This window comes from Colius striatus, chromosome 5 (genome assembly GCF_028858725.1).
Source record: "Colius striatus isolate bColStr4 chromosome 5, bColStr4.1.hap1, whole genome shotgun sequence".
Lineage (NCBI taxonomy): Eukaryota > Metazoa > Chordata > Aves > Coliiformes > Coliidae > Colius > Colius striatus.
In genome coordinates this window covers 38,622,176-38,648,442 of record NC_084763.1, presented here as the reverse complement: position 1 = coordinate 38,648,442, position 26,267 = coordinate 38,622,176, and the positions used below count along the sequence as shown (strand labels likewise).

The 26,267-nt window shown below is 37.3% G+C and overlaps 1 protein-coding gene across 1 annotated transcript in view; it reads right to left on the bottom strand.

Annotated features, from left to right (window-relative positions):
* Positions 1-2,429: 2,429 nt before the first annotated feature.
* Positions 2,430-26,267, bottom strand: part of LOC104558108 (sodium channel protein type 5 subunit alpha-like) — a 39,393-nt gene continuing 15,555 nt past the window's right edge. Inside the window, 15 exon segments of the mRNA XM_061997416.1 lie at positions 2,430-3,580; positions 4,857-5,121; positions 7,053-7,153; positions 8,810-8,951; positions 9,919-9,972; positions 10,875-11,129; positions 12,400-12,488; positions 13,915-14,122; positions 14,676-14,830; positions 16,239-16,350; positions 19,335-19,763; positions 20,527-20,880; positions 22,023-22,175; positions 22,298-22,536; positions 24,077-24,179. Coding sequence (XP_061853400.1) covers positions 2,430-3,580; positions 4,857-5,121; positions 7,053-7,153; positions 8,810-8,951; positions 9,919-9,972; positions 10,875-11,129; positions 12,400-12,488; positions 13,915-14,122; positions 14,676-14,830; positions 16,239-16,350; positions 19,335-19,763; positions 20,527-20,880; positions 22,023-22,175; positions 22,298-22,536; positions 24,077-24,179 — 3,810 coding nt within the window.

Below are 26,267 nucleotides of genomic sequence, written 5' to 3'. Positions count from 1 at the left end.
GCAGTTTTACTTGGAAGAAATAACAGTTCCATGTACCAGAATTGTCACAAACTCCCACCTGTTCACTGCTATTAACTTATCGCCATATATAGGCTTCTTAAAGAAACCCTATTGATTGCTTCTTATATATCACCATATATAGGCTTCTTAAAGAAACCCTACATTGCCTCAGCATCTTGTTCTAGCAATTCTAGTGTGAAGAAGCAACAACAGCTGCGTATCACCATTCACTTCGACCCTGTTGTGTACTGAGGCTATTTTAATGCTATTTAAGGCTATTTTAATGCTTAACTAAGACTAAAAAATTGGTCAGAGTTTTAAATTTGAACTGTGGTGCAAATTCACTGTGGTGAATTCAGATTCTTTTATATGTTTCTGAGACATAATAATCACTAAGATGTGTTCATACCAGGTGTGATTTTGTCCAAAATTGCTGCATCTATGATGGAAAGAAAGAAGTATTTCCAATTCTGCACCAGGGCATGACAGCTGCTGTTACACTCAAACAACATAATTTTAAATGGTAAAGATCTTTTTTTTTTCCTCTTAAAAGGCATTTTGTTAAATAGTATTACTGTTTATAATTTTCTCATATGGCTTTTCCAGTCTTTCCCTCTTTTCCAAGCTGCAAGAACAAAGCACTATTACCTACCAAACATTTCCTGCTACAGTACTATAGAGATATGCTTGAAACTACCTGTCTGGAAGATCCAAGCACGCAGGCATCACCAGTAATTAAGATCTGTCAATCTGTTATATGTAAAAAGCAGAACAGTCACCAAATGAGCACCTACTGAGAACTGTGGTTAGCTTGAGAGCCCAAGGCAGAAAAAAAATAAAAGAGTTAGGACATTATTTCCTAAGTTATTTACAACCAATTTAATCCCTCCATGCTGAAGTGTACAAGTTCGACAGCCTCTTCACTGGCTGGCCATATTCTAAAACATAGTAAATGCTGCCATCTAAAGGTTGAAAAAAACCCAACCCTGTCGGCTCACACCAACAGAATCGATAGTTTCACCTCAGAAGCAGCACTGTGCACTGCAGGCACAAAAGCAATCCAAGCTGGACAGAAGCAGCTAGCAAGCAGGCCCACCAAGTATCTCTGCCTCCTGCTTCCCAGTGCTGCTGACACTGAGAGGTCTGCAGACCTTTGTTATCAACTTTTTTCTTTTTCTCAACAGAAGCTGGTTCTGGAAATAATAAAGCTGGTTAAACCATACTGTATCTGAACTCTTTAATTCTCATATTTCATGGGTCTTTATTGGTCCCACAAATAGCTTGGATTCTGTGATAATTTGACAGTGTTTAACAAGAGAAATGTCAGTAAAAATGAGTAATGACCTTACTCTTCTGCCCACTCTTGGCCTGAAAAAGCTCAACCTTTTCTGATTCCCTATAAGACGCAAAACATTTTCAGTTTTCTTGTGCTAATATGTAGCTATTTTGAGAACATTATATTACCGTGGTTCTACTCTAATAACAGATTATATCTTGTAATAAACTGAAATACCTTTCATAAAACAAACAAAAATGTGTTAAGCAGATTAACTCTTTATTGAAGAATCTAAACCAGTCCTATTTCATTAGTTTTAAGGTCACTGTGACACTTCACCTGACCAACTTAAACTGAAAAAAAACCCAGTAAAAGTAATATTAATACATGTTGTTCATACATGGGGTTTTTTTCCAAACCAATGAAACAAATACTTCCTCTAACTTTAATAAATGTTGTTCCGTAAGATATACCATGAAATCCTTCTCAGATTACTAATACTTTGGATGAAATATAATGATGACATTTTATGTACAATAATTCTTAAGATTTTCTGGAAGCAATACCTCTTGCATAACATTCTTTGATTTTGGTAACTATTATTATCACAATTTTCATACACTGAATGATATGGAGAACAAATTGCATACAAAGTTCAAGCACAGGCACCTGAGGATGATATGTTAAATCCATTTAGGTGCACATGTAAAGACACCTCAATAATTCTTACATATAAATAATTCCATCCAAAGGCCAAGGAGGAAGATGGTCCCAAACAACATAGAAATTGTGTTCTATCAGCCACAAAAATTATGGCTGATTATAATCAAGTGTTTTAAGTGAGCTCTTTCACAGAAAATGCAGTAAATATTTAATTTTGCTACAATTTCCAATTTTTTTCATACCAGGCTTTATCTCTAAAGAGATATAAGTTGTTCTACAACTTTGTGTGTTTATAAACCATGTTACAGTTACAATTGATCTTTTACAGATTTCTTCTGTAAACACAGAAATACGCCAAAAATTGACAGAATGACAACAATTGAAGGCTGCCATCATTATTCTAAATTTAGAGTATTGTGCTTCTGGGTCAAAATATTTTCTCCATTGGAAAATAACTGTTTAATCAAAAATGCTGCAGCCTGGGGTAACCCTATATGTCCACATTATTGTTATCTCTTCCAGCAATGCCATCATGAAATAAAGGGAGAGATATAGAAGAAGTAGTTCGTGATTTATCTAGCTTATTACCGTTATTTTGATTAAGCATGGATGTAATAAGGCTTTCCTTCTCATGTGTTTTGTCTTCAAAGGCAGTACTTTTACAACGCTTACGATGATATAAGAACGGTTTATTTTCAGAAGAGCGCTGCATCAAATGCCTCCTGAAGGCCCTTTGAATAATAAGAGCCGATACTTCCTCTTGTTTTCTTTTAAGAGTAGTAGTAATTGGCTTATAAGAAACTTTAGATGGATTGGCAGCCATAAATTTTTCTTCCATGTGTAATTCAAGACCATCAAAACCTCCAGATTCACCCAAGACCCTTTTAGTGAAAGCAAGCAAAATATCCAAGCAGTGGATTTTATCTCCACTAACTATGGGAAGGTCCATGGATATGAGCTGAATTTTATTAGGCTTTGGAATGCGTAAAGGTTCTGCCAGAGCATCTGCAAACTCAGAAAGAGCAGAATATTCAATAAACTGTGTTGCCTGAGGATCAAATTTGCCCCATGTCTCATAAAACATATCAAAGTCATCTTCACAAAGAGGATCTGTGCTTTCTTCAGTAGCAACACTGAAGTTCTCTAAAATGACAGCTATGTACATATTTACAACAATGAGAAATGATATAATAACATAGCTTACAAAATACAAAATACCAACCTCCTTATTCGTGCAATTTTTTTTCTGATCATCTGTTAAATTCAAATTGGGAGCACATGAACCAGATCCTTTCAACAGGGGGGCCAAAAGACCATCCCAGCCAGCTGATGTTGTAATTTGGAAGAGACAGAGCATGCTACTATCAAAGGTTTGAAAGTTGAAAAGGTTGTCAATCCCACCTTCCCAGCCAAGACAGGCAAAGTTTGTCATGCCCACAATGGCATAAATAAACATGACCAGAAAAAGCAAAAGACCAATGTTGAACAGAGCAGGCAGAGACATCAGCAACGCAAAAAGCAGAGTTCGAATTCCTCTAGCTTTTCGAATTAACCTCAGGATTCGGCCAATTCGGGACAACCGAAAAACTCTCAAAAGCGTGGGAGAGAAGGAAGTTTGAAAGCCTTCAGAGAGTCCAATACCTTTGAAATGAAAAAGAGAACAAAATGCTGTGAGGCCATAACAGTGACATTTCCTAGTTATGTCCATTTTGTTATGTTCTATGCTTTAGGTGTTGAAAGTAGCACTGTTCAGATGACATCACTTTCAAGGAAAATATTATCATCATTACTGCATCTGCTTACAAAAGAGCCTAGGAAAAGGAAGACAAATTGCAACACTTTTGGATTTTAAAGAGATACTGATTGTGTATAGTTTAGAGACTGTATTCTCCCAATTTTTTTAAATTCAGGGGATGAAATGACGTACTGCTCAAGTACTTTACTTTAAAAAACCCTTTTAAATCCACTCAGCTCCTGGCTGGAAGCTGTGGGGCTTGTCTCCCTGCTGCTGTTTGCTGCTCCTTCTGCAGGCCTAAGTTACGTGCTAAATGGGAGACTTTCTTTATTGTTTCATTCTTGAATGAGAGATCAGGAAGAAAATAAAGGAAAACTGTCTTTCAGAATTTGTCCTCCATCAGACTTCATCCTATGATTCTACCATTGCAGTAATAATACAGTAGTAACTTAAATAGAAGATTTAAGAAGTTTTTCTGAGTTGCATGAAATAGCAAAGGGTACTGTGCTTAAAGGTGAAGCAGAGAACTCAGATTAGTTACAAGAAACTAGAGCTATATATGACCCTTTGAGGAAGAAAAAATAAACAGGTAGTCTTATTTGAAAAGCAATGCAAAACCAAGCCAGTTTTAATAAGACTTCACAGTATAAATAATTATGGCTCAGACTCAGAACAGTGCTAAGCAATTAAATTTATTTTTTTTTCTAAATCAGCCCTCAGAATCTGTCTTCTTAAAACAAAGTCCTGGAAAATGCAATAAATCTTCCTCATTTTTTACACAAATGTATTTTTAAGAATGAATTTACTTTTACTGTGAAAACAACTGCTAACATGATCACGCGTAAATCAAAAGCATAAAGACATTAAGGCAACAGTTTAAGTAAAATAATATAGAAAAGATGTTACTGCATCAAATTCTTAATCTGTTTTTCACTTAATAAAATTCATAAATAAAAAAAAAAAAATCCCTGAAAACTATCAATTTGCCTGCTAGTACTCTGCAAAAACTCAGGGAAAAATAAAAATAGATCCTCTTAGAAAGAATCACTGAGCATATGGTTTGAAAAAGTACTATGGATCTGGAATTTGTTTATCAGATATATGTAAGTGGTTACTTCATAGTGAAACTTGGCTTACTATTTGCAAGATGCATTACCTGATCTAATAATTATTGGTACTTACTAACTAGTGAAAGGACCACAATAGCTAAATCGAATATGTTCCATCCACTGGTGAAGAAGTATTGCCTTAAGGCTAGGATTTTTATGACACATTCCGTGGTAAATACAGCCACAAAAAAATAGTTGATTTTATTAAGAACATCTTTGATGCCACTCTGGCTATTTTCTGCCATCATAACGACCATGTTCAGGCAGATGAAAATCACGACAGTCATGTCAAATGCTTTGTGCGATACTATGTCAAACAGTAATCCTTGGAATGCATTCTGTGGAGAGAACACAAAGGACTGCTTAGTGCTACTTCTAGGACTCAGGTTTCGTTCAAATATTAATCAGCAATTTGTGCTTAGGAAGCAAATTGAAGACAATATGAGTTTAACAATAAGCTACTAGAAGCTTGTTTAGATTATTTCTTTAGAGCTTCAAAGAAAACACTCAGTACTTGGCTAAGTATTTTCAGGGATCACAGAAACATATTTCCTTACCAAAAAGTCATGCAGCAAGAACACATTCAGAGTACGCTAAGATTGCTCTTTTAATAGAAAAACTTACTGAAGCAGACACTCTAGGATAAGCAACTCTAATTAAAATGTCAGAAATAAGAAAGACTCTGGATACTTAGTATGTGAAGCCAGGCCTCGAATTAAAACTTCAGAAACCATAAGAAATAAAGCATAAGCTTATTTAAAAGTAAATAGCAGCCACAGGGCACGTACTATTGTAGTGGTTTTCTGGGTCAGGTTTTGGTAGCAGGGAGAGCTACAGGGGTGGCTTCTTTAAACAAAGAGCTGACAGAAGCTTCCGCTGTACCTGACAGGGCTAATGCCAGTCAGTTCATAGATGCACCCCACACCTGACCCACGCCTGGCCAATTAGTGACTGGGGTAACATCTCTGTGATTAATGCGAGAAGGGAAGAAGTTTCTGTGCAGTTACTGAACTGCAGCAGCAACAGAAGGGAGTGAGAATGTGACATTTCTGCAGACACCAAGGTCAGTGGAGAAGGAGGGGGAGGAGGTGCTCAGGCACTAAAAGAAAGACTCCCCTGTGACCAGTGGTGCAGCTCATGGTGAGGCAGCTGTGCCCCTGCAGTCAATGGAGGCCACTCGGGAGCAGTGATGCACTTGCAGCCCATGGAGGACTCCATGCTGGAGCAGGTGGATGCCTGAAGGAGGCTGTGACTCCATAGGAAGCCCACGTTGGAGCAAGTTCCTGGCAGGACCTGGGAGCCCATGGGGAGAGAGGAGCCCACATAAGAGTAGGTTTGCTGTCAGGACTTGTGATGCTGTCAGGTACTCAGGCTGGAGCATGTAGTGCCTGGAGGACTGTTCTGCTGGTGGGTGACCCACACTGGGGCAGGGTGTGAGGAGCTGCCCACGTGGGAGGTCCCATGCTAGAGCAGTTCATGAGGAACTGTGTCCCATGGGAGGGACCCAAACTGGAGAAGTTTGTTTGGGACTGTCTCCTGTGGGACGGACCCCACAGTGTAGCAGTGGAAAGTGTGAGGAGGCCTCCCCATGAGAAGGAACAGCAGCAAAGTCCATCTGTAATGAACTGACCGTAACCCCCATCCGCTGTGCTGCTGGGAGGTCATGGGAAGAAGGAAGAGTGAGGTGACATGTTTTAAGATTCAGTTTTATTTTGCATTTTCAGTGCTCTGTGCTGATTGTTCATTAATATACCATTTGTCCCCAAGTTGAGTCTGTTTTGCCCATGACACTAACTGCTGAGTGATCTCCCCGTCCTTATCTTGACTCACAAACCTCTCATTATATTTGTTTTAGCTCTGTCCAATTTAGGACGGGGAATGATAGAACGACTTGGTGGGCATCTGGCACCCAGACAGGGCTAAAACGCCACAACTATTCATTATTCATTCTCATCTGTAATACTCCATTCTAGTTGTAGAAGATGCAACTTAAGTAACCAAGACTATGTTCAGAATATCAGATGCATAATATGAACTTTTATATATAGGTTGCTCATTGGAAAACACTGTAAATTTCTTTAATCAATATCCACAAGGAAAGACTGCTTTAGATGGGATTGAGAAAAAGAGAGTAAAATGTAAATAGTATATTGAAAGAAGAAGAAAATGGGCCCTAATGTGAAGTTTACTTCCAGATGCCTGGCTACAGAAGTTAAATATGGTCACCACCTTTATATCCCGTATCATATTATACTTAAGTCAGTCTCACCAATGGTCTTGGGATGGGTCTTTGAGGTTTCTTGGATCCAAGTTTTTTTAGGGCACTATAGTACTTTTTCTGTTCCTCAGTCAAAAATAGATCTTTTCCACCTAAGTAAAAGGAAAGAATACTGTTGTTCAATTGAAGTTTAAGCAGTCAACTTAATAAACACCAGCAAGTTCACGTATAAAACATGTAAGTTACAGCTGTTGTGAGTGGGATGGAAGAGGGTACAGAGACAAAATATGTCTTCACCATTTCTCTTTTTCCCATTATTCTTTGAAAATAACTGTACTGCAGAAAGTTGATCAGGGTTTGATCATGAAGTCTAGCATGGGCAGTGTTCCCAAGCCAGTTTCCTCAATTGTGAAGGCCTTTTTGAAGTTTTATAAATCTATTTCATCTTTTAAAAATTACATAAGTCTCATTGACAAGTAAAATACTGCCCATTTATATTTTTAGGAAGGTCAGAAACAGAAGCATATTGCTGGGCTAGCAAGTAAATGGAGGATTAAGCACTTTGGGACCAAATTCTACAATGGGCTCTTGAATTTCTAGTGCTCATCTTACCATCATCTATGTCACCTGTATGACTTAGCAATCACTTTCAAGCAAGTATTCAGGAGAAGCCATTCATCATAAAAGCACCAAATGATTAGTATTTTGTGAAATAAATATGTAACAACGTTCAGTATTGCATCTACACCTTGATTTATTCCCTGAGACCTCTGAAAGTTTAGTTTAACTTTGTTATATGGAATCTCAATGAAAATCCCTAAGCAGCAGCAGTGAAATGAAAAAGAAAAAAGAAATGCCAGCTTACAGCAAATATTGCCTTTCGGTTTTATGAAATTTTGATTTCCAATAAATGCAGACATTTTTTAAAACACAGTGAATTAATCTATAGGCTTACTTTATTGATGACAGGTTTTTTGAAATGTAGCGAGTTTTAGAAGTTCTGACTAACAAGATCCTTTCAAGTTTCTTTACCAGGAAAACAGTGGTTATTTCGTCCATGAGCAGCAGTGTTTCCTGATTATCCTTATCTCATTTGTTAGTTGTTTACTCTCAGCAAAAAGGATTATTCCGTTCTCCAAAGTAAATCATAGAATCATAGAATCATAGAATGGTAGGGGTTGGAAGGGATCTTTAGAGATCATCTAGTCCAACTCCCCTGCAGAAGCAGGGTCACCTAGAACAGGTCACATAGGAACATGTCCAGGCAGGTCTTGAAGACCTCCAAGGAAGGAGACTCCACACCCTCCCTGCGCAGCCTGTGCCACTACTCCGTCACTCTCACAGTAAAATAGTTTTTTGTTGTGTTTAAGTGTAACTTTCTGTGTTCTAGCTTCATCTCAACCTCCTGACACCCACCCTTCAGATATTTATAAATGTTGATAAGATCACCCCTCAGTCTCCTCCAGACTAAAAAATCTTCAAGGCAAAAGAAAAGAATTTCACTCTCTTGTAGCAAAGTCTATAAAACTTTTTTTTTGGCTTCTCTTTCCTAAAACTACACACTCCTTCCTCCTCATCCTCCTACTTAGAACAAATTAAGGACTTGGGGTGGAAATTGAATTTATAGTTAAATTACTAGAAACTTGGAGAAAAAGAAGACTCCTATTTTCAAAACCTGATATCTAAATATTATTTTAAATTTCTCCAGTCAAATGGTTATCTGAAAATATTAGAAATCTAGATGTCAAACTTGCATTCATTTAATCAAATTGGGGTTACAGGAGACCTTAAATTAGGTCATGTAGTACTTATCTTTTTCCTTTGTTGGTTAAAATTGCTGATAACCACTCCAATGAAGAGGTTCAGCATGAAGAAAGATCCAAATATAATGAAAATGACAAAATACATATACATGGATAAGAATGCTTCAAACTTTGGCTGTTCATCTATCTGTTAAAAAAAAATCAAACCAGAAAAATAATATTAGTAAAAATCAAGTAATTGTAGCTTTATCATTTCTAATGTATAATAGCAAAGCTTTTTAATGTCAGGAGAGATAAATTATTTCTACACATTTAAACCTTTATTTAGATGTATGAGTGGAACAACTGTCTTGTTCTATCTTGTTACTGTTTGGAATGATAATTATAAAGAAAGATATATAGCCAAACTTGGCTCTAGCAAATTCTTAGGTAACAAATAAACAATTTCAATCAGAAGTGAGGCTCTGAATTAGAAATTAAAAGAACAGTTCAGACTAAACATAACAGTGAACCGCCATCCCTTTGAATGCTATCCCAGACAAGAAGCAGCTTTTAAAAACCAGTTCAGTACGATCAGCCCTACAAGAAGTGACATTTTTTTTTAATCAGCAGCCATTTCACTACATTCAAGAGCACAGTGCTTGAGTGAATAGGGAAAATGCAAGTTCAATTAAACTTAGAAAAGTTTAAACGTACTGCACTAATGACAGGGTGAGAAAGAGCACCTGGAAACAGGAAAGAAATAGTAATGATGTCAAACATATGGAAGATAACAGCTGCTAAAGATGCTCGCTGATTTGATGCTACTGTACACATTTTAAAAATAAGGACATTTGCTTCAGAGACACAGTTTCTTCAAAACCTTCTGAACACTGTTCCCTAAACAGACTCATCCAAAACATGCAACATCTTGCCCTTTGCATTCTTGATATAGTAGGTTTTTGTTTAGAGTCTCTCCTATTCGATCAGTTTTCTTTTATGTAAGTTCCAGATATTTGGTGCTCCAAGGATTATTGTTTCACTATGTAGTTTGCACATTCATCCTGCTTGTATTTCTGACTTGATATTGCAAAGAAAGCTCAAAAATTAATTATATGGATTGAAAAGGAAAGAAGGAAAGAGAAAAGAACTAAAATTTCATTTCAGTGACATACCTTACGTGAATCCACTGCTGCATACATAATATCCATCCAACCTTTAAAAGTTGCCTGAAAAAAAATGCATTACAAAGGTTATTATCACTAAAAAAATAAAAATATTAGGTAGTGCTTATATGAATGTGCTAAGAGTTGTGGAAAAGTGAGCAGTAAGCTATAAAAATTGTGCATCACTTCTAAAAGTCTGCTTGGAAGCATGATTCGCTGGAGCTTAGTAAAGAGAATAAAAATATCTTTCTTGAAAAGAAAAAGAATTAGCATGACTCCTGTGAAATGTGGCTTGATGTTAAATTTTGTTAAATTGAAATCTTTGTAAATTCTCTGCTTTTTTAAAAAGGTTCAGCTTAACTAGCAAACATATCATATAAAAAACAATTTCTAAGAAAAGAGCAAAGAGTTCCTTTCTGCAGTTTTTAGCAACACTGCAGAATCGTAGAGTGCTTTGGAGGTTACAGGGCTAAGAACTTCATCTAGAAAAGGTGCAAGGGTAACAACCACTTTAAAAATGCCTTTCTCTCCTTAGTTGTGGTATTAGGGAGATCAAAAATTAGTACCCCAATACTTCATAATATACAATAAAAGAAAATACAGGAATATAAATAAACTGCATCATTCTTTTTCTTTCTCATCCACTCTGAACTAACTTTTACAAATGAAAATGAGAATAACTTTAAATCCAGTAACATGCAGACTATTTCAGGCTTAGTATATTAATCAAAATGAAAACAATATTGAAAAGCCATGAAACTCAGGGCTTGATTCTAACACAAGGTTGCATATGATAAAGTATTCTTTAGGAAGAACCAAGTAGCTTATAGATAAGAAAAATATTTATGAAAGCTAAAAGAAGTTCCCCATTTCGGTGAGATTAACCAAAGCACAGTGGTGTCCCATGGTTGGGCTGATCAACACACTTCCTAGAAGGAAAATGAGCATATCTTTATGGAACTTACCACTTGGAGAAGAGCCAAGTATCCCATCCCAACATTATCAAAGTTTACATCATTATTTGTCCACTTTCCATTATAGACAGCACAATCAGTTTTGTTTTCAATTAGATTGATACTTTCATCCTCGAGTATGCATTTTGAAAATTTTTTTCCAAGTAATTTTACTCCTGCAATATTAAATAGGAGCCAGAAGACAACACAGACGAGCAAAACATTCAAGATTGACGGGATAGCTCCCAAGAGCGCATTCACAACAACCTTAAACAAAGTAAGGAAAGAAAAAAAATGAGTTCTTCACATTCAAAAGAATATCTTCCTAGAAAACCACTTATAGAATCATAAAATCATTTCAGCTGGAGAGACCTTTAAGATGATAGAGTCCAGCCTTTGTTCCAGCCATATCAACCAGTAGACCATTTTCCTAAGTGCAACATTCAACTGTCTCTTAAACTCCTCCAGGGACAGTGACTCCACCACCTCCCTGGGCAGCTGTTCCAATGTCTGACAACTCTTTCAGAAAAGAAATTCCTTCCCATATCCAGCCTGAACCTCCCCTGGCACAACTTAAGACCATTTCCTCTTGTTCTATTGCTTATTTTTCCTTCTTCTCTATCTATTGCAGATTCCCACCCATACAAAAACTAGTAGATGACAAATGTAAAGCCACCCTTCAGCCCAACTTCAACCTTGTCTTAACATGTGATTCTGACCATCTTGTCTTTTTGAAGGATGAAGTAAACCAGATGGCAACCAGAATTATCCTTGGTAAAACAAATGCATAAAATAAGATTATGAGTCTGTAGAAGCTATGGAGTCTAATAACTATATGTAGAGGAATGGGTTGTATGATCTGCATTTACTACAGTATTGTAAATAACCCTCTCTCTTATCTTGCTGTCTGTAGCAAAATAAACCAAATAATCACTGGTAACTGACTGTATACTGCAGGTAGAGAAGTTTGGATTCCAGAAGACTGAGTTGTCTACCTTCACTTAGGATCATTTGAAGAAGAGGCGAATGCAAACTCATAATGAGCAATAAGTCTCTTCCAGAAATGTTACCAGTGGAATGTCTTCTTCTCTATTGACAAGCAATTAAAATGGTTGCTATTTTTTTCAAGCATATTAATTTTGTTTCAGAAGACATTGTTAAATACACTGTATGAAAGTTTTCCATGTCTAAGATAAGCCAAAGAAGGGTTTCAGAAAAGGGCAAGTCTAAAAAAAAAAAATCTTGTTGAGTTTGTTCTTAAATTGCATGAAAATTGGAAACACAGAAAAATGTTCCAGTGTTCACATTGTTACACATAATGTTTCCTTGTGGTAGGACATAATAATTAAACTCCTTTATTTCATTTGTATTTATAAATTTCAGTGAAAGTTACATATTGTTTCAAAATAACAGCCGTAAGATGCAAGTAGGCAGTCTGAACCATCCTAATGCCATGAAGTCTCAAAACAGATTCAAGTTGTAACTTTCACAAAGGCAGCTATGACAAACTGTGTACACATTCCCTCAATAACCTTACCTTTATCCCTTCGAATCTTGACAAAGCTCGGAGAGGCCTCAATGCTCTAAGAGTCCTGAGAGATTTCAGGGCACTCTCAGTGGAACAAGGTGATGATGTGGCTTTGGAAACATCATTTAATCCCCAGGAAACAAATGACAGCTGTGTTCATTGAATTAAAATCAAAATTATTAAGTGGAATGCAATAACATATTTTATTTGTGTCAGTAGGCAATCATAGGCTGAAATTACAGTATGGTTGACAAGTAAGTCAAATGAAGAAAATACATATTCAAAGTTATCACAATTTAATGTTACTTCATTCCTTCTTAATATTTTAAAATAATTTATGTTTTCATTCTAATTTGAAACATTTTTCTTTTTTCCTTTTTTTTAAACCAGTTCATATAAATTTTTTTAAGACCAGTATAAAAACTAAATTGCTAGCTACAGTAATTTTATACACTGCAGGACCAGAAAGGATTATTCAAATGAAAGATTCCTATTTTCTGCATAGTTCTTCTCAGAAATGCATACAATAATTCTTTATCATTAGCTAAGATGGTGATGTGGAAACAAAGAGTCTTTTAAAAAACACCTGTAGTCTTCATTTTAAATTGTTGTATGCAAGGAAATGAATTGAAAACATTGTAACATTGTTTTCATAATTAGGGAATTTTTTCACTGTTCATGATTTGCCTCTTCCTTCCTATTTCATTTTATTTTCTCATTGTCCAGCCGTTGGATGTTTTAGAACTGTAATTGCAAAAGTCAGGCTATATATTCGTGAGAGTCATTATACTAGATTTTTGTGTGGACATTTACTAGTACTTCAAAACTTTCAATTATAGTTATTCAGAGGCTACCCAGAAGTCAGCTTTTCAGATGTCCTTATGTTAAAATATTAACTTCAGTACTTTCCCAGTGTATTGCTGACAAGCACACATATTTCATTTTTACATGGCAAGACTATATTGTTTAACTTTGTCTGAATTCAGAATAAACATGTAAATATTGAACACTGTCCATTCTCCATCTCACTTTCAAGATTTCAGCTTTTCTCTTTATAGTTATATGAAGGATTATTCATATTTCTCTGGTTGCAAAGCAAAACATACTTTCCTAAGTCTTTAACTCTCTGATAAATGATTTTTCCAATACTTTTTAACCCTCTTTGCCATCAACATTTCCTCTTCAAGGAAGCAACTCTACTTTTATCTGTTTATAAATGCCAGAGCTGCCATCAGTGTCACATCTTTCTATTGTCTTAATTAATTTATTTCAGGTTTTTTTCTGATTGGTAACTGAATTCTCTCTTCATTCAAAAAAAATTTTATATTCAACACAGTCCTCAATGACAATGATACCTAATATACTTTTCTTAAGCAACTTTCGATTATTACTTAGAATTTCCATTTAAAGTTGTCCTAAAGTCATTTTGATTGCAATTTTTTTCAGCTTTTGGAAACTGTCTTTTACCCTTGTTTTTTATAATCAGATTTCACATGTAGTTCTTTATATAAAAAATATCCAAATTCAAAATTTAAGATAAGTTAAACATAATACTTACACATACAATGATGAAGTCAAGCCAACACCAGGCATTTGTGAAATAACTGTGCAAACCATAAGCTACCCATTTCAGAAGCATCTCCATAAAAAAGATATAGGTAAATATTTTATCAGCACGCTCTAGGATTATTTTCACTGTTTTTCTCTCCTGCAGGTGAATATCTTCAAACGCCTGGAATTTCAGAAATCAATTTTAAAATGCTTCCATGGAAGGGGAGTTGGAACAAGATGATCTTTAAGGTCTCTTCTAAGACAAACTATTCGATGATTCTATGAAACATTACATAAATCTACCAGTTTACAGTCGTCTTCACTGTCAGGTTCTAATAATTTTAATGTTTGGATGATTTAAAATCTAAATTGTCACTGAGAAGTTATTCTGCTCTACAAATTTCAAAGTTCTTTTATTTTTTTAAGCCTTCCTAAATAATTTCAGACCCTTGTTTAGCTTCCTAATTAAGTACATAAGTAAGTGAAGAACTATGTTCCATGAAGAATTATTTTCCATGAAGAATTATGAGGAAGACTACTATTCCATAGATTTAAATATCTTATCCAAGTGGGGGAGAGCTTCTTAAATTCTAAGGAACATGTTTATTATAATCTGGTCTCTCCCTGAAGAAAGGAACATGAGACTAAAATAAATAAATAAAATATAATAATAGGTTTATTTTCTGTTACTGAAAGCCATCAATTTGAAATTTGAAAAATTAAATCAAATTTACCAGTGCTGCGCTGCTCAATATAATAATAAAAATTATAAAATTTTCAAACCAGTTGTGTTTAACAATTCTGTAGCAGGTTTTTCTAAATTTCCACCAAGTTCTGCCTGGAAACTTAGTGGTATCCACTACACAACACGTGAAACGTTCAACACAACCTGAAAAGAGAAAGAACAGCATATTGGTTCCATGGGTAATGTAGAGATGTAGAATCTAAAAAGTTTAAGATGTCTTAAAATGATCTTCTAGAGACTATACAAATAATGTGTTGTTTCGTCTATGGGGTAATACTGTGGCTGGAATGACCTAAAGCTAAGTAAAACACAAAGTTTGTAGATGAAAATATTATCTCAACACAAATACCTTTGAATATTGCTTCATTGAGTGTTACTGTTTGTAGTGGTTTTGGTGGGCCAGGTTTTTGGTAGCAGGGAGAGCTACAGGGATGGCTTCTTTAAACAAAGAGCTGCCAGAAGCTTCCCCTGTAGCTGACAGGGCTAATGCCAGTCAATTCTTAGATGGACCCCACATCTGACTCAGGCCTATCCAATTAGTAACTGAAGTAACACTTCTCAGAATAACATATTTCAGAAGGAGAAGAAGGTGCTGTACAGTTGCACAACTCTAGCACCAACAGCAAGTGAGAATGTGAAAACATCTCCACAGACATGAAGGGCAGTGGAGAAGGAGGGTACTTAGGCCCTGAAAGAAAGACTCCCCTGTGACATGTGGTGAAAACCATGATGAGGCCGCTGTGCCCCTGCAGTCCATGGAGGTCACTGGGGAGCAGAGACCCACTCGCAGCACGTGGAGGAACCCACGCTGGAGCAGGTGAATGCCTGGAGGAGGCTGTGACTCTGTGGGAAGCCACGTTGGAGCAAGTTCCTGGCAGGACCTGGGACCCTGTGGGGAGAGAGGAGTCCACACCAGAGCAGGTTTGCTGTCAGGACTTGTGGTGCTGTGAGGGACTCAGGCTGCAGCAGTTGGTACCTGAAGGACTGTTCTCCCAGTGAGTGACCCACACTGGGGCAGGGTGTGAGGAGCTGCCCCCATGGGAGGCCCCATGCTGAAGCAGTTTGTAAGGAACTGTAGCCCATGGGAAGGACCCACACTGGAGAAGTTTGTGAAGGACTGTCTCCAATGGGGACTGTCTTCCCCCACTGCAGCAGTGGGAAGTGTGAGGAGGCCTCTCACTGAGAAGAAACAGCAGCAAAGTCCATCTGTAATGAACCGACCACAATCCCCATCTCCCATCCACTGTACTGTTGGGGGAAGGAAGGAGAGTCCTGGAAGGAAGGGTGAGGTGGTGGGAGGTGTTTTAAGATTCAGTTTTATTTCTCATCTCCCTGTTCTGATTGTTCATTAATAAATCGAACCTTTTTCTCCCCGAATTGAGTCTGGTTTGGCCATGAGGCTAATTGCTGTGTGATCTCCCTGCCCTAAACTCACAAACCGTTCATTATTATTTCTCTCTCTCTCCTGCCCAGTTTAGGAGGGGGAGTGATATTATGATTTGATGGGCACCTGGCTAAACCACCACACCTTTACAACATAAAAGATTCTTACTTTCTCCAAAACAGTCCTTAGGTAGATGTGACTTTTTAGGATGGGAAAATATCTCCAGAAGAGTAACTGGATCTACAGTGCTGGCTTCAGAACAGCTACCAACATCACATTTCTGCAAAGCAGAAGGGTAGAGAATAGAATTTATTTGCTTCTTCTTAATGTTACCACTTTTAAAACTAAAGAAACTTACCACCCACATCCCCCTCCCTCCACCAGCAAAAAATCTGCAGCATATAAATTATCTTACTCTTGCTGAACTATCAAACTAAAATTACAAATAATAGGACGGAAAAAGCTATTCCATACTCTTGATTTCCATTGCTTTAATAAGTTTTTTGGTTGCTTGCAATCACCTGCATCATATTTGGAAGAAGGAAAATGTTTAGAGCAAATTATATTATGACACAACTTTACTGCAGGGAAAACTGAATTCTTTATGCAAATTCAATTATCTTTTCATTTTCAGAGATAGAAATCATGGCTCAAAAGGCTTGAAGATGGGAAAGCCTATGAGTAAAGAAATGTATGTAGGGTATGTGCATCTTAGAGAATCATTAGTAGGTAACCTACATACCTATAAAACTGAAGACAATAAAGAAAAAGGCTGTGGATGTGGTCTTCCTAGACTTCAGTAAGGCCTTTGATACAGTCTCCCACAGCATCCTCCTGGAGAAACTGGCTGCCAATAGCTTGGATGAACCTACTCTGAGATGGGTGGAAAACTGTCAGGATGACCAGGCCCAGAGAGTGGTGGGGAATGGAATTAAATCCAGTTGGCAGCCAGTCACCAGTGGTGTTCCCCAGTGCTCAGAGTTGGGGCCTGCTCTGTTTAACATCTTTATCATTCACCTTCTATAGGCAAAAATATTTCTACAGGAATAAGAATCTCAGAGGATGACCGAATGATTCTGAACTACAATGCATTCACAGAATCACAGAATCTTAAGGGTTAGAAGGGACCTCAAAAGGTCATGTAGTCCAACCCCATTCATGCAGACAGATTGTCAACCCAGCATTTGCATCCTTTCTAAGCAGTCATATCACATTTAATAAAATTAATAGTGCTGTCACAAACTAATTAAGATGTTCTTGTCAAAGAAATAAATCAGGTAAAATTCCATTTTTTTAGAACTATAATATGTCATTTGAGAGAAGAAAAAAGAGGAAAAAATAAGGAATAAAAGTAATCAAGAAAGCAAAATGGGCAAAAACATGAAGCACAAAAGTGGGAAACATAGAAGTAATATGGACATGTAGCAAGGGACACTATTGAACACAGTGAGGAGACAAAGTAATTTCAGATACCATGGGGTACCCAAGACACACACATAGCATAGTTAAACAGCACAGGATGAACAGGAACTGTCAGGCACCTTTCATAGAGGTGCATTTAGAAGCTGTATGACTGAGGAGAGATCTTATTAACATTTATAAATATCTAAAAGGTGGGTGTCAGGAGGTTGGGGCATCCCTTTTTTCTATAGTAGCTAGCAACAGGACAAGTGGTAATGGGATGAAGCTGGAACACAAAAAGTTCCACTTAAACATAAGAAAAAACTATTTCACTGTGAGGGTGAGGAAGTCTTGGCACAGGCTGCCCAGAGGGGTTGTGGAGTCTCCTTCCTTGGAGGTCTTCAAGACCTGCCTGGACATGTTCCTATGTGACCTGATCTAGGTGAACCTGCTTCTGCAGGGGGGTTGGACCAGATAATCTCTAAAGGTCTCTTCCAACCCCTACCATTCTGTGATTCTGTGATTCTGTTACTGACCATGATGGCAATATGAATGCCCCATTCACAAACAGAAAGACTTGAGCTTAATAATGCATTTGATATCTATGAGGTGCATTTCTCGAGATTCAGATATATAAATGGAGTAATCCTATTGTGTCTGATACCTAGTGTTGTCTCAGGTGTGGCCTTCAGATGTCAAAGAGTTCCTATAGCTCCTGTTAGTCCCATGTCGATGTGACAGACATCTGAAGTGTCTCAAATATTCCTAAATGCCTATATAGAGGCAAATTAATTCCACTGTCTCAGCTCCCCAGCTCAAGAGGGACAGGGAACTTCTGGAGAGAGGCAAGCATAGGGCCACCAAAATGATCAGGGGACTGGAGCATCTTCTTTATGAGGAAAGGCTGCGGGAATTGGGGCTTTTTAGTCTAGAGAAGAGGAGACTGAGGGAGGATCTCATTAATATTTACAAATATCTAAATGGTGAGTGTCAGGAGGCTGGAACATCCCTTTTTTCTGTTGTATCCAATGACAGGACAAGGGGTAATGGAAAGAAGCTGGAACACAAAAAAGTTCCATTTAAACACAAGGAAAAACTTTTTCACTATGAGGGTGAGGGAGCCCTGGCACAGGCTGCCTAGGAGAATTGTGGAGTCTCCTTCTCTGGAGGTTTTCAAAACCCACCTGAACAAGTTCCTCTGTGACCTGATATAGGTGGACCTGCTTTAGCGGGGTGGGGGCGGGGGGCTAGACTTAATGATGTCTAAAGGTCCCTTCCAATCCTACCATTCTGTCATTCTGTGATTCTGTTACTGACCAGGATGGCAGTATGAATGCCCCATTCACAAACAAAAAGACTTGAGCTTAATCCTGCCTAACATGACAAAAGGGGAGTTGAAAGTATCATAAAAGTGAATATAGGGTTTTTAAAAGAAGAAAGAAATTATTTAAGGTGAAGATTTTATTTTTATTCCCTTTGGATTCCATGCAACTGAGAAGCAACATGTAAGCAACACAAGAGGCCTGCCTTCTAAACATTTCAAGTGCCATCTGTAGGCAAAGAAGACAAAAAGAAAGATTGTCTGTCTTGATCAAACTTCATTTAGCAATTAACAGCAATAAATGGAAATAAACCAGACAGTGTCTGAATTATGGCTATCAAGAAGGACAATGACAAAAAAGTGGATATTCAACCTCTTACAGAATAACTAAGACCACTTGGTAGCTCTTGCATTTTGAAGCTACTAGAAGAACAAAGTAAAATGGCAGAAATTACAGAAAGAATACCATTTCCTGTTGAGTCTTTGAGATTACATTTATAGATACAAGTTGCAAATATTTTTCAAAGAGTAATGCTCCTTACCTGTTTTCTGTATTCTAAGTCTGTGTATATTCTGTGTTCATCATCTCCTTCATCAGTGTCAGTCTCTGCTACTGCAATGGGAACACAGGTATCTCGACTGCTTAAAAGTTCTTCATATTTTTTCATTATTGAGGAGCTGTCTTCAGTATTGTAACATCCACTGTCAAAGCAATTGCTGTCCACATCCTTTGTGACATCTGTCATTGAATAGTTATTTTCCTCTATGTCTTCGGCAGAAATTTTCCCCGTGAGGTCTTGTTTCATTATTTTGCCACAACGATCTAACACTCTGACTTTCACAGACTGCAGGCCCTTATGAATCCGTGCAATAGCAATCTGACATTTACTCATTTGTCCACTTTCCTCTTGTCCCATTGAGGAATCAGTGCTGAATGAACTCAGCAGCAAGGCAATGAATAGGTTGAGCACCTTAAAATAGACAAAAGTAAGTTGGAGACATTACTGCTAACAGATAAGGTCTTTCAGAAAACCCTTCAATTAAAAAAAGTCTCAGTCTCACTTTCACCAACCACTGCAATGAAATTATTTACTGTTATACTGGGATATTAACATAGCATGATATGGATCCCTCTGGAAGGAAAGACAGTGAGGGTTTGGGTATATCAAATATACTTTCACGTGTTCTGATGTTTATAATGTACAGGGAGATAGATACATTGAAAAATGGCAGGCAAAGATAAATTTTAATATTACTACCATGAAAAAAATCTGGTATAGAACAACAAGCTAAGCAGATAAAAAATATTTAATCTTCCAGTATATATGTACACATCAGAATTATGTCACACAAACCAGAAAATCTGGGTACTGTGAAATTTTATAACATCAGAATAAGTTGGAATCGTTAAAAGCATTGAACAGTTTGATTGTTTGATCCTAGCAACAAAAAAAAAAATGGAATCAGACACAAAACTATCAAAAGCGCTGCAGTTCTATACTCAGGATAGAAGGAATAGTTTCGTGTATTTTGCTTAGCAGCTACCTTGTGTGAAAAGAGAAAGACAGGAGAAAAGGAAAAAAAAAAACTACAGAAGAAAATCATATATTAAGTAACATCCAGAAAAGGTAATGGTGTGACCACCTTTCAGGTGATAAGGCTTGCCTTGGAAAAAAAAGATGCTAGTGTAATTGGATGGATTACATAGGGACTGAAATAAAGCTTGAAACTCACCACCAGGTTTCCTATCACCAAGACAAGCAAGAAAATGGGAAGACATCGCTCTTTTCCAGCCACTTCCATACATTCCCACATGGTTTCAATCCATTCTCCACATAATATTCGGAAAATAATCAGGAATGAATGACAAAAATCCTTCATATGCCAGCGTAAATTCTCATCAGTGTTTATTTTACAGTAATTAATCTTATAATAATGGCCCAAAACTTGCTTTCCTACTACAGCAAAAATAAATACAGTGATAATCAAAACCAGAGTGAGGTTACCCAGAGCACCAACTGAGTTTAGAATTATTTTCATAAGAGTATTTAAGGCTGGCCAGGACTTTGCCAATTTGAAGATTCTGAGCTGTAAGTAAAACACAAGAGAACAATGTAAGTGGTGAACACTGCGTCGATAGCACAGCACACATACAGATCAATTCCTGCATTTACCACATTGCCTTTACTTCAGTAACACCATCGTAATTTTTCCCCAAAAGGATTTTTAATTATTCTAGGGGGGGTTTAATTATTCCAATCCAAAAGCACTGTGCTTAAGCTGAGATGGTTAATGTTACTGAGAACTCCCACAGGAAGCTTTCAAAATGTTTGTGCTAAGTTAGATATGAGCGTGTGTAAGTTTATTAGTATTAACAGCAATTAGAATAGTAATAATAATCAAGTGGCTTATAGATACTTAGATGAGGCTAAAGATAGGACTTCATTTTGGACTAAATCAAATGTAATCAGACTAAAATTGAAAAATAGATTTTTTTCTACTTCTCACACAACAGAGTTAAAATAGGATCTGAAAAAACAGATGAAATCTGTTCCATGCACTCTCCTGAGCAAAAAGGACATTTTTAGTGAAATTAGCATTCAGAGCTGTTAAAATCTCTCAGTTGTGGTACACAAAATTAAAGAGAACTCAAATGAATTTCTAGGTGCAGTGACTCTGAAAAGCTATGAAGAATGTTAGAAGTAATTAGCAAATTTAGCATTCTAAATACACAGTAAGCATGTAAGGAAAAAAGTGACATTAGACATAGATGTCTCAAAGCTTTTCCTCCTTTTCCTTAAGATGGATACCTCAAGGCCAAGTCTAAGCCTTGACAAAAGCTATGTTATTTTCCAAATCTCTTAAAAGGAATAGCTGTGAAAGAACCTTTGCAATACTTAAGCTCATGAAAACAAACAGGTAGTATTTTTTCCTAATTGCTGTTGTACAAACCTAACAAAGAAACAGTGAACTCTGCTAAGCCAAATCTCCAAAGTCTGCACTGTGCCAGAGAATTTGTAGGATCCAGTATACACAGTATTATAAAAATATAGGACATATTCTTCAATATTCATTTAACATCCACTCTAATTAAACATTTGTGTTGGCTTACCGTTTATTAACAAGAAGAACTGATTTAACAGACCCATCAGGAAAAGGGTATTGTGCTGTAATCTTTCATAAATCCATACAATACACATACTTTTAAAAAAGAATAAAGGAATAATTACCAGCCTGAAAAATGACAGATTTTCCTCAAAGCTTATTAGGCCAATCATAACAACTATGCTATCAAAAATATTCCATTTTTGCTGAAAATAGTGGTAAGGATCTAGAGCGATGATTTTCAAGATCATTTCTGCTGCAAAAATCAAAGTGAAGACCTGGAAAGAGGAAAAAGAAATTCAGCAAAAAGTCACTGAAAATGCATGTTTCTTTATGAGACTGCTCCAGTACAAACATAGGCTTATAACTACACATTTACTCTAACACAGACCCAACTTACCTTATCACTTCTACTAATCATTTTTCGGTAACTGCGGTCCATGCCAGGGTGCTCCAGAGCCATGAATAAGGTATTTATGACAATGCAAACCATGATTAAGAGATCAACAAATGGATCCAAAATTATCAATTTCACCTTCTCTTTAAATGCTATCCAGGATGGACAACAGTTCCAAATTAGATACTTTTGAGCAAAATGTTTCCATAGTAAAGGGCATCTCAGTTTTGACTCTTGCATTTCTAAATGACAAAGAGGGAAAGTGACATACAAATAATCTTATGGAGATTATCATACTATGAAGAAAGAGACAGTCATGGAAAAGATTTCAAAGAAAAATCAATCTCACATGAGCAGAACGGCACAATTGAAAAAAATTGTTTCACCCCTACACATAACCTGTTCCTCTATCTGACTCTACTCAAGGTGAAAACTTCTCCTTGCACACAGTCAGAAGCCCTCTTTCAGTTTCTGCCTGTTGTCTCACAGAATGTTAGTGGTTGGAAGGGACTTTTAAAGATCATCCAGCAGGTCCACCTAGATCAGGTCACACAGGAACACATCCAGGCAGTTTTGAAAACTTCTAGAGAAGGAGACCATCCTCCCTGGGCACCCTGTGCAAGGGCTCGCTCACCCTCACAGTTGCATCTTCCCATTGTGCACCACTCTGAAGAGCCTGGCTCCATCTTCTTGATAATGTCTTCCTACACATTGGAAGGCTGATACTAACTTCCTCTCAAAACATTCTTTCAAGGAGGAACCACTGAACAAGTGCTCCAGCCCCAGACATGGTGGCCCTCAATGTCTTTCTTGTACTAGGGGTGCTGGGTGGTAAACTAGGCAGAGTATGTGGTCTAGTCAGTGCTTAATAAAGGGTGATAATTACTTTTCAGCTGGCTATGCTCCTTTTAGTACAGTCCAGGATACCGTTAGCCATTGCTGCTGCAAGGGCATGTTGCCGGCTCATGCTCAGCTCACTGACTGCAAGGGCCCTTCCTGCAGAGCTGTTTCCCAGCCAGCGAGCTCACAGCTTTTATTTTTGTAAGTGGTTCTTGCAGATATGGAGAAGTTTACATTTGTTCTGGTTGAATTTTCATAAGGTTCCCATTGGCCCATTCCTCCAGCCTGTATAAGTCCCCCCTCCCTGTTTAGTATCATCTGCAAAATTCAAAGGCAAGATATCTGTTGCCTCCTTCAGGGCACTTAGGAGAAGACATGTCCTAGGATATCATAGAATCATAGAATCATTGAATGATAGGGGTTGGAAGGGACCTTTAGAGATCATCTAGTTCAACCCCCTGCAGAAGTAGGTTCACCTAGAGGATATACCTCTCTAGTACTCCACTTGTCACCTCCCTTCAGTTACAATATGAGCTGTTCACCAGACACTAAGCTCAAACATCCAACCACTTCTTTTTGTCCAACTGTTTGTCCACCCATGCAGACCCTAACACCTTAACTTGGATTTTAAAAAAATATTGTGGGAGACAGTGTGGAAAGCCTTGCTAAAGTCAGGTAAATGAAAACATTGCTTTCCCCTCCTCCACAAACCCCAGTCATTTCATTGTATTAGCAATCAAGTTGGGCAGGGATGATTTACCCATGCTAACTGCAAGTTACATTTATATGAGACACAAGAATTTTTTTTTATCAAAATTTACATTTGATTGCAGCATAATTTCCCCTCATGACTTTTAAAATAATGCTGACTACTTGTGACATTTTGCTCTCTCAGGTCAAGTTACACAATCACCATGGGAAAAACACTACAGAATTACTTACTTAAATTATCTGTAATAACAGTGGCTGCACTCATTAACCTCTGTCTTCGAAAGGGATCATTAATAGAGTCCACTGACAAGTCATAGGACAGCAGCACCTGCCTCTTTGTTTAGAAAGAGAACAGAAGATAATATAACAAGGGAATATGAATAAATGTCAATATAAAAATTATGTCCAGCATAAGATAAAAATGCTTTCTTAAATACACATTGTAATGAAGCCTTACCTTGTTGAAAAAGAAATGCACAATGAAACAATACAATATCATGTATGTGATTTTGAAGGTAAGGGATATTTCATCAAAACCAGTAGTACTTTTCATGAATTTGTTTCCTTCTGAAAATATGTAACAGTGACATAATGTCACAACACGCATTAATGGGGAAGTAAAGGAAAAAAATTATTTCAACTTTCCAGTAACAAAGTGCATATAAAAAGAACACTGATGTTTAGTTTTAATAAATTATTGAATGGTGACTTATTGGTTATTAATAAGTACAAAATGTTTTTTTAATTGAGAACAGTTATTTGGTGAATCAAAGTTATTGGTTGTCCCAGCCATACTAAGTCTATCAAGATATATATTCATCTTGAATTGCTTAAAACTAGGAATGGGATTATTTTTGTATTCATTAGAAGTTACAAAAAAATTGGTGTTCCTGATGTGCTCCAAAGAACAGACAGGGCAACACCTGTATCTCATGAGACACATGACATTATCAAAGATGACATTATCAAAGATTCAGTTCATCATATGTTAATACTCAGAAACACACAATTTTTAAAGACTAAGTAGACAATTGTAAAACATAGGCTGCAAAGAATAGATGAGATTCTGAGACAGGGAAGAACAGAAAGGATGAAGATTCCAGTATCAGAGAGGACATCATTAGAACTACCAGCTGACAGGGAGCTACTAACTGACCACATCATAATGCACAGTACCTTAGTATTCCCTTTTGGCACAGCTTGAGTAGTTTCATTTTCTTTTTGTCATTCTGTGATCTAAGTAAAGATCTGTTTAATCATTACTTCAAACTTTTGTGACAGTATTTATTAACATATTCTATAAAACACTTATTAAGGGATAGACACTGACATCCTTGGCCTCAGGGGTTTAATAATAGTTATTTTGTTTTATCTCTCTGTAATGACTTAAAAAGCTAATCAAAACTTAGCTGATAGAACTGTCGTGGAAGACACACATAAAATGAATACAGTGCTGAAATGTTCATTTTTCTACCTGTATTTTTTCAGAATCTAAGAGAATCAATCAGACTGTTCTAATCACAACCCAGCTAACAGTGCAACTTATCCTTTCATTCCTTGCTATAATGTTTGATGTCATAAAGGAGAGAAACTAGAAAAAATTGTGCACTAGCCTCACTAAACTCCTCATTCTTCTTGTCAAAATCCACAGATTCACAGAACTAGAGAAGCTTAAGGGTTGGAAGGGACCTCAAAAGATCATCCAGTCCAACCCCCCTGCCAGAGTCGGACCACCTAGAGTAGGTCACATAGGAACTCATCCAGGTGGGTTTTGAATGTCTCCAGAGAAGGAGACTCCACAACCCATCTGGGCAGCCTGTTCCAGTGCTCCCTCACCCTCACAGTGAAGAAGTTTTCCCTTATATTTCTTTGGAGCCTCTTACATTCCAGTTTTTACCCGTTGCCCCTTGTCTTATCATTGGACATCAGTGCTAACAGCCTGGCTCCATCCTCCTGACACATACCTGGAAACATTAATGAGGCCACCCCTCAGTCTCCTCCAAACTGAAGAGCCTCAGCTCCCACAGCCTTTTGGAGATGCTTCACTCCATCATCTTGGTGGCCCTGTGCTGAACTCTCTCCAACAACTCCCTGTCCTTCGTAAGCTGAGGGGCCCAGAAGTGGACACAGTATTCCAGAAGTATTCAGACTTAGTGTTTTTAGAAAGGTTAAGAGAACTCATCAACACCAAACCAGCTACTGCTGCTCATCTATCTTTATCTGAAAGAAATGACTGATGATGAGAAGCTCTCTGTCAAATTAGTACAGAACTCATAACATCCTACTAAAAAGCTTCTAAACAGTATTCTTTTTTTCTCTTTGACTTAGTATCTTCAGTCCCTTTTTGTGAAAGTAGATAGTAGAGAGTAGATAGATAGTTCGAAGAGTCCTCAGTTTCAGCAGAGCCAGTACTACTGGTGGC